The following is a 9920-nucleotide window of genomic DNA, read 5'->3' as shown; positions in this document are numbered from 1 at the left end:
GTCTTCTTACTATATCCAGCGATTAGGTTTTGCTATATATTATATTATATTATATTATATTGTAATTTTGTAAACAACAACAAAAAAGCATATTCGAGAAATCTTAAAGGAATGATATTGTATTTCTAATTGTATATTTATTTACAATAATTTTAAAGTGATTCAAATACGAATCCACTAAGAATTTATATAAAATCATGAAAAATAAAATTATATATATATATAAAATAAGTTGAAGTGTGGATATTGTTTGTACCGTATTTTCTTCCGAATTTAATGTCTGCGTTAGGATTGTACGACTAGCGGATAAAAAATAAATTGCACAGCTGCAAATGTGATAGTCGAATGGATAAAAGCTGTGCTTATGATGCAATTACAAACCTACAGTAGCGTGTTTTCACGTGTGAGTGGACACGTTCACGGTCACAGAGAGGACGCCGGGAAGGGCATCCCCAGCATCCCCCATCATCCCCCAGCGGAAGGAAATCCCGACACCACTGATTCTGCTTAAGACGGATTCACGTGACTAAAGAGCTCAGTGCATCTGTCGGGATCTTAATGAATGAATTAATAACAGAAAAATCATGTCCATATTGCAGATTTCACATCAATTCATTAGTATAAAATGTTTATTTAGCATACATTTATTTTTTCAAATCCTACATACTGCCCACTAGTCTTGAAAACACTTTCAAAAGGTACTAAAGTGAATAAAATAGCTTAATATTTTACATAATGACTGTTTCATGTGAATTAAGTACGTAACTGGTTCTAGAAATGCTGAGTAATTTAATAATTATATTAAAAGTCTCAGATCTATGAAGTGTGAAGTGTAAAATTATGTCAGTTGTGAGACTCTTGATTCTGCATTGCTTGTATCACAGACATGATATCAGTGTTTTGGTTTAGGGTGAGTCACATGACAGGAAGTTGTGCTGATTCCAAACGTTCTGGTGTGTGTGATCGCTGAATCAGTAAACCTCATGAACTAATTACAGACATATGGAGATCACAGATGGTGTGTGTGTTTCTTTAAAACTTATGAGGTGTCGCCCCCAAAAGCTTTACAGCAACTCTCACACACAGAAAGAAAAAATAGATCTCTCTAATATCTCAATTCTATGCAAATGGAGACTTTCCTGAAATACACTAAAAGTTTGGGGTCGGTAAGATTTTTTAACGTTTTTAAAAGAAGTCTCTTCTGCTCACCAAGGCTGCATTTATTTGATTAAAAATACAGTTAAAACAATAATATTGTAAAATATTTTTACCAGTTAAAAAAAACAACAAAAAAAACAACAACATTTGAACGGTTTGTATATCCACAAGTTAAAGGTAGGCAATTTTTTTCATAAACACTCTCTTTAAACTCTCTTCACATCAAATATTTAAAAATGCAGCCTATATATATCTTCTAAGAAAGTCTCAGGACCAAAAAACATTCATCCAATCATTGCATTCGGTTCGAATTCAATAATAGGATGTCCTACCTGCCTGTCAACATGTATTTGCATACCTCCGCGCACCCTGCTCGCGCAGACATCACACGTCATCAGTGTGTGCAAACAAACAGCAGCTGCCTTTTACCTTAACGGAATTCTTAAGCGCGAAACTTAAATCACGTGAGCCGACTCAATTCACTGTGTTGCCAAGTCCGTGGTTTTCCCGCGGAATTGGTCTACTTTTACAGTGTTCCCGCGGGTTGTTTTTTAGTTCACGATTGAAGCGGGAACTTCCTCAAAATTCGGTCTCCATCAACTATAAGTTAACTTAGTACAAACGAACGATATTAATTCAAAATATGTATAGCGATATAGTGCATAATCAAACAAATTGAACGTAATTTCTTTCACCTGACAAACTGTTCATTCATTAATAGCCTAATAATAATAATAATAATAATAATAGCCTATTAAGTGAATAATTGAACATCATTGCATTCTTTTACAGGAAATAACTGAAATATTTGGACATTTAACATTTAAATTAACACGTAATTACATTAAATATTATTGTGAATACATGAAGGGTAAGTGCAAATGCGTGCATAAACTAAGCTATTAGGTATCTGTATGCTATGCTAGTACATAGGTTAACTAATACAGACATTAATGGTCATAACATAGTTCAAACAGCATTTATAATAACATGATTATGAAATCAGACGCTAAAGAGAGTATCAAATTAAAAGTATTTTGAGCCAATGGGATAGCTCGGGGTTCTAACAAAGATTTTGAGAAAAGACCTGATTTGTCGCCACACCAGTGTCATGAGAAATTGAGTCCCCCAAGGAATCGGGTCTCCTTTAGGACCCAGGCGGTAATGCCTGATCAAAAGTTGTTATCATGACGTCTTGGCAAATTACAACCTATTTCAATATTTTGTGATATTTATTACATTAAGTGCACAAACAACATGATTGAAATATAAAATGAATGCCTATGTATTGTATAATAAAACAAACTGGAAACACAACCATGCCTAAACATAGTATGTTCTGTAAAAGTAATTTAATATTCATTTTAAACAATAATAGCAATGTGGTATAGTATATAATATTACTATTATAATTTTTAATATCTTAATTGTCATGTTAAGTACACACAAACATTAATTTGAAACATGTAATTGGTAACTATATTGGAAGCAAAACACAGGCCTACCTAATATAATATAAGCTAAGCTAGCAAGCTAATCGGGTATGCTATGCTAGTACATAAGGTAACTAAAAAAACAGTACGAACGAGAAATGCTTGATTTCACAACCTATAGCTTCAGTTATATACTAGTATACGAACCATGACATTAATGGTCATTATAACGCATTTTAAACGATATAAATACCATGATGTTGCAGAAATTATAATCAGGCGCTAAAAATACTACCCATTAAAAGTATGTTGAACCAATGGGATCACTCCCGGTCCTAAAGGAGCCCCGATTCCTGGGGGGACTCGATTTCTCACCACACCGGAATGCGATTGGGCTAGTTTTTGTTACGCAAACCTGGCAACCCTGTCTGAAGGGTTAGGCTTTCAAAGCTAGCTTGCTATTGCTAGCTTCCTCAAAATTAAAAGCACAGGATTGTGGGATATCAAAGGCAGCGAAGGATACATCTATGCTACCTTCAAAAATCGATCAGATGAAGGCATCTCAAGTGAAGCCAACTTTGGATTCGGTCGTGCCTTGATGCCTTCCTACCTTGGAACGCGTCCTTTGAAGGCAGCATTTTTCAGTTTTCGGATGCAGCCCATATTTCAAGGGAGGACCTGATTTGTCGCCACACCAGAATGTGATTGGGCTAGTTTTGAATAGCAATTGGGCTGGTTTTGTTACGCAAACCTGGCGACCCTGTCTGTAGCGATCTTATGCTTTCAAAGCTAGCTTGCTATTGCTAGCCTCTTGTCTACCATAGCTTTTATGAAAGAGCAATATGTTCTGTAAAAGTAATTTAATATTAATTTTACACATTAATAGCAATGTGGTATAGTATATAATATTACTATTATACATTTTTAATAAATTGTCATGTTAAGTACACACAAACATTAATTTGAAACATGTAACTGGAAGCAAAAAACACAGGCCTACCTAATATAATATAAGCTAAGCTAGCAGGCTAATCGGGCAGATGTATGCTATGCTAGTACATAAGCTAACTACAAAACAGTACCCTAACCAGTAACCTATAGGGTATGCACGTGACGTCACCGTCGACCGTTATGACTGCGGTTACGCCCACTGAGTGGCAGCATTGGTTTTCAGCGTGAATGCAGCGAAAAACACACAAAACACATCCAAAACGGGAAAGAGCTTTGTGATTGACTGTACAAACAGCTTTGACACAAAATCTGAGGTATATTTTACAGACTGCCAAAAGCTACAGAAAAAAGAAGCAAATGCTGCAATTCACAGAAACAGCTGGACTCCAGGCAGAGAAACATGGATTTTCAGTTATCATTTTGTGTCAAAATGTTGGATTTTGAGGTAAAATCGTACCCTTTATATTTTATTGTTATATACTCTATTGACAACTCATCAATTAAATATTTCCCATCTTATATTCTGCATAATTGGGTGTTTTTAAATAAACACCGACAAAAACTATAGAAGTTTTAGGGCTGGATGATATGACGATATATATAACACTGATAAGTGATCTCTCGGATTTAAATCTACCTATATTGTAGTTATAAAAAGGGTTCACAGGCAGATTTGCTTTATGTATTTCCCTGGCGTCGAAATCAGGCACATATAAATGTAAGGAAACACGATTCCTGGCTGCATGTCAGTTTCCATGGATTAGGTTTATTTGACAAGTTGTAAGGAACACTTTCGAGCCCAACCTTTAGTGTAATCGTGTGTTTTACTCGCGTTTTCGCAGTTTCCCCTATTAAATCCAGTCATCCAGCAGGTTCTTTTGCCACTCAGTCCAGCTGAGGGAGCGCGTTCCGGCGGGAAAGTGACGCCTATGCATACCCTCTATAGACCTTATGCGCCAGAGAAACAAGCGCGCCGCCATCTTTGTAATATTGTCTTTGAACTTCCGTTTTTGCGGTAGCCATGTACATTTCTATGGCATCGCTGTCAAAGAATAATTAGCTGGTGAAGTGGATTTACTTGTTGTAGAGTTAATGAAAGTTATCGTGAGCATTGTAATGTTTAAAGCAGATGTCTTAACAAATGTCAGTAGACCGGGAACATTTTAAAACGAGCAGTTCATTCATAAATACGTAAGATCGCAGTGGAAATACAAACCGGAAGACAAAAGACAACGAGCGCAGCGCTGAAAAGGGGCGGGGCTACATAAGGTCTATAGCTTCAGTTAAATGAACCATGTAATTTAAAAGACATTAATGGTCATTTTAACGCATTTTAAACTACATAAATCATAACGTGATTTTGCAGGAACTGTAATCAGGTGCTAAAAATACTACCCATTAAAAGTCAGTTGAACCAATGGGATCACTCTGGATCCTAGAGGAGACCCAGTTCCTGGGGGGACTCGATTTCCCACCACACCGAAATGCGTTTGGGCTAGTTTTTGAATAGCAGTTGGGCTGGTTTCGTTACGGAAACCTAGCAACCCTGTCTGAAGGTATCTTATGCTTTCAAAGCTAGCTTGCTATTGCTAGCTTCTCCGAAATTGAAAGCACAGGATTGTGGGATATCAAAGGCAGGGAAGGATACATCTATGCTACCTTTAAAAATCGATCAGATGAAGGCATCTCATAATACAGGAAGTGAAGCTAACTTTGGATTCGGACGTGCCTTGATGCCTTCCTACCTTGGAACGCGTCCCCCGAAGGCAGCATTTTTCAGTTTTCGGATGCAGCCCCTATTTCGAGATTTGTCGCCACACCAGAATGCGAATGGGCTAGTTTTTGAATAGCAATTGGGCTGGTTTCTTTACGGAAACCTAGCAACCCTGTCTTAAGGTATCTTATGCTTTCAAAGCTAGCTTGCTATTGCTAGCTTCTCTGAAATTGAAAGCACAGGATTGTGGGATATCAAAGGCAGCGAAGGATACATCTATGCTACCTTCAAAAATCGATCAGATGAAGGCATCTCAAGTGAAGCCAACTTTGGATTCGGACATGCCTTGATGCCTTCCTACCTTGGAACGCGTCCTCCGAAGGCAGCATTTTTCAGTTTTCGGATGCAGCCCATATCTCGAGAGAGGACCTGATTTGTCGCCACACCAGAATGCCAATGGGCTATTTTTGAATAGTAATTGGGCTGGTTTTGTTACACAAACCTGGCAACCCTGTCTGAAACGATCTTATGCTTTCAAAGCTAGCTCGCTATTGCTAGCCTCTCTGAAATTGCCTACCCTACCTTTAAGAAAGAGCAAGATCTAGCTAACACACACACACACACACACACACACAATCAGTCAAACCAACAGATGAGTCGAAAGACAAGAATAATGTTTAAAAGCATTTAATGACATCGCACATATTTAACAGGGCAGGGGGGTTAAAGTCTACAGGTGCAGTTTCATACATCTGAGCGTTTCTATACGCGCTCAGGACGCCCGACATCGCGAAGGATTTCATTCCTAGTATGTTGCTTTTGATTGTGCAGTAGATGAAAATTACAATAGATACAGTGACGGAGGGGATGCGCACTATGTATCAAAGAGCAGGAGAGCGGGATGAAGCCATAACGAGAAAACAAAGAGAAAAGATAATGCTCAGTGCTATAGCCCACAAGCAAGTAACCGTATTCATATTTTTTTTTGTTCTTTTTTTAATTTTTTTTTGTTGTTGTTGTTGGAGTAACATTACCTTTGTACCAGTAAATGTTCCACTGTTCACTTAACATTGATGCTTTAAAGTGTTTATAATACATCTAATTTTTATACTCTGTACTAGAATTATTTGAAACATATATTATGATAAAACCCAAGAGAAATGACAATTAACAAACAAAAAGGAAAAAAAATTGATTCAGGTTACTAGTCCTCTGTATATAGCAAACATTCTTAGAGTTTGGTACGACCCGCCTTGATCTGATCACATGACACAAGTCTACCAGGCCCTCGAGCGAGTGTTAGTCTACTTTCATATTAGCAAGTATCTGTTTTATCAGCTTATATTCGTTAAAAGGCAAATCTGACGAAACTTGGCGTAGCTATTTCAGCGCAACAATTCGTTAACGTGGAATTTTCTCGGTCCGTCCACCTGCTGGCGGGACAATGGAATCGTTTCGAAGCATCACTGTCTTGTTCCCTAACAACAAAGAGAGATTCGTCGTCTCTCCAAGACAGCCTCACAAAATTGAGGAAAATGTTTTAAATATCCAGACCCCTCAATGACACACAGATACAAAAACGAGAGATAGCAAGATTCAGGATTTGAAAATCAACCACAATAGAAACGTAAGAGCGTAAAAAAACACATCCGGTCCTTTAAAACTTCCAAATCGGGATTGGAATCGATTCGCGACACACTCTTGCTTTTTTTTTTTTTTTGTGTTAAACATTTTCCTTTCGTTTTGTACAACTTTGGAACCCAATTCGTGGGGTGTCAGGCACAGAGTGTGGCATCTTCATGAGCTTTGCATGCTGGGATATCACTGGAGGTGGGCAGACACAAACAAAATGACAGAATCGAAATGAGAAGAAGTCGTAAAAGAATTAAGGGAATGAGAGAATCGAATGTTTCTGTTGCCAGGGGAACAGACGGACGTCTACTGCTTCTTCTTGCTGAAGAGACTGAAGCGCTTCTCTTTGTCCTTCTCCTTGTCTTTCTCGCGCTTGCCGGGGCTGGATTCGGTCGTCAGGGTGACGGTTGCCGGGAGCGTGTGGGCGCGGCTGGAGGCGGGCGTGCTCTGGTTGCTAGGCGTGATCTCGGATTTCTCGGAGGACGAGGAGCCGCTGCCGGCGTTCTGAATGGCCTGAATCCATGTGTTCATCTCCTCCTTCAAACACACACACACACACACACACACACACACACACACAGTTAATCACATTCAGAAAACTTTAAAATACACGTTTGCATAAATTCACTTTATTGTAATGTCTATCCATCCATCGTTCCATCCATCCATCCATCTATCGCTCTCTGTCGTTCTATCTATCTATCCATCTATTCATCCATCCTCCATCCATCGTTCTATCATTCCATCCATCCATCTTTCGCTCTATCTACCTATCCATCCATCGTTCCATCCATCCATCACTCTCCGTCGTTCTATCTATCTATCTATCTATCTATCTATCGTTCCATCCATCCATCCATCGCCCTCTGTCGTTCTATCTATCCAACCATCCATCGTTCCATCCATCCATCTCTCTCCGTCGTTCGATCTATCTATCCATTCATCTATTCATCCATCCATCGTTCTATCTATCCATCCATCCATCATTCCATCCATCCATCACTCTCCGTCGTTCTATCTATCTATCTATCTATCTATCGTTCCATCCATCCATCCATCCATCGCCCTCTGTCGTTCTATCTATCCAACCATCCATCGTTCCATCCATCCATCTCTCTCCGTCGTTCGATCTATCTATCCATTCATCTATTCATCCATCCATCGTTCTATCTATCCATCCATCCATCATTCCATCCATCCATCGCTCTGTCGTTCTATCTACCTATCCATCCATCCGTCTATCGCTCTATCTGTTGTTCTGTCTACCTATCCATCCATCCATCCATCTATTCATCCATCATCCATCCATCATTCTATCTATCTATCCATCCATCCATTGTTCCATCTCACTCTATCTATCTATCGTTCCATCCATCCATCCATCTCTCTCTCTCCGTCATTCTATCTATCTATCCATCTATCTATCCATCCATCCATCATTCTATCTTTCTATCTATCTATCGTTCCATCCATCCATCGCTCTATCTGTCGTCCTATCTACCTATCCATCTATTCATCCATCAATCGTTCTATCTATCGCTCTATCTGTCGTTCTATCTACCTATCCATCCATCGTTCCATCCATCCATCGCTCTCTGTCGTTCTATCTATCCATCCATCCATCTATTCATCCATCATTCTATCCATCTATCTATCCATCCATCATCCATCCATCGTTCTATCTATCTATCCATCCATCGCTCTATCTGTCGTTCTATCCATCCATCCATCGCTCTTTGTCATTCTATCTACCTATCCATCCATCCATCGTTCCATCCATCCATCTATTGCTCTGTCGTTCCATCTATCTATCTATCTATCTATCTATCATTCCATCCATCCGTCTATTGCTCTGTTGTTCTATCTATCCATCCATCTATCATTCCATCCATCCATCTGTCCATCGTTCTATCCATCTATCTGTTGCTGCAATATGCAGGTGAATTAGATATTTGATTATAAAATCTCATTTATAGTTCATGTATTGAACTAATGAAACTGAACTAAAACCTGTAATTCAGTCAGTCAGTCATGTGAAGGTTCAGTTTCTCATGTACCACAAGGGGGCAGCGCTCCAGAATGTGTGCAGAAGTGAACCACGAACAGTTTTCTTATAGTGTAATATTACTGGAGTTATAATAAAAGCAGACTTACATCATCTTTGGCTTGGAAGAGATACTCATTTCCGTCAGTAACTCTGTTAAGAGGAACAACACGTTCAGTCACAGCAGAAAAACATCATTCAGATTATGATTAAAATAACTACAATAATCTCTTCCTCACCTGAGCTTGAAAACATGCTTCTTCTTTTTGTAGTCAACGGCGACCTCGCAGACGGCGTCCTTCAGGCTGATGGGGATCTCGTTGTGGTACGGGATGCCCTGAGCCGCGCTCTTATTGTCTTTGTAGAAGCCCATCTCGTGGTTATTGATGACACAGTACACGTTATGCCAGGATCTGAGGAGACGCACACAGAGCTCAGTCACTCGGACAAACAAAACACCGTCTGCTTGAGTTTATCCAGGAGCATCTGGACTTGTTTGTCATTTTAATGAAAAGGTTTCATCAATCCAAGTGGAAAAACAAATCCAGATGTTCCTGCATAAATTCAGCAATGATTCTTGAGATGACCTGAGAATTTGATGATGGAATTTTCTCAGACAAACTCTCCATTTCAGCGCCAAACACACTGAAGATTTTCCCATTAATAGACACTCAACTTTCAAATGGCAAAAGTTAATTTTGAAGCTTCGTTATCATACCTGCTGGACGCTTTCTTGTTGTGACCCTCCCACTCGTGTTTGCGGTGCAGGAATCCCTCCAGCTGGGCGGACGGCGTCTCCTGGCCTTTAGCCGGCAGCGTTGCGGACTGGCTGCCTTTCCCCCGTCTGTCTGCGGTCGGTGACGGGATCGGACTCGGCTCCTTCGAGCTCCTCTCGGCCACTCCGTTCATCTCGCCGTCCACTCCATCCTGCGAACACATGACCACGCGTTACGCTTATGACGAGAAATACTTCACAAACACTGTTGGG

General features: G+C 39.6%; 1 protein-coding gene across 4 annotated transcripts in view; it reads right to left on the bottom strand.

Moving 5' to 3' along the window:
* Positions 1-5927: 5927 nt before the first annotated feature.
* Positions 5928-9920, bottom strand: part of LOC127522348 (spectrin beta chain, non-erythrocytic 1) — a 90957-nt gene continuing 86964 nt past the window's right edge. For all 4 annotated transcript variants that reach the window (XM_051912195.1, XM_051912189.1, XM_051912190.1 and 1 more), the window contains 4 exons: positions 9651-9859; positions 9172-9345; positions 9043-9085; positions 5928-7425 (listed from right to left, as the gene is read on the bottom strand). In XM_051912195.1, the coding sequence (XP_051768155.1) occupies positions 7195-7425; positions 9043-9085; positions 9172-9345; positions 9651-9859 (657 nt within the window). In that variant the 3' untranslated portion in view covers positions 5928-7194. The remainder of the gene's footprint in view (positions 7426-9042; positions 9086-9171; positions 9346-9650; positions 9860-9920) is intronic.

This window comes from Ctenopharyngodon idella, chromosome 11, assembly GCF_019924925.1.
Source record: "Ctenopharyngodon idella isolate HZGC_01 chromosome 11, HZGC01, whole genome shotgun sequence".
NCBI lineage: Eukaryota > Metazoa > Chordata > Actinopteri > Cypriniformes > Xenocyprididae > Ctenopharyngodon > Ctenopharyngodon idella.
This window is presented reverse-complemented; position numbering and strand designations above follow the sequence as displayed.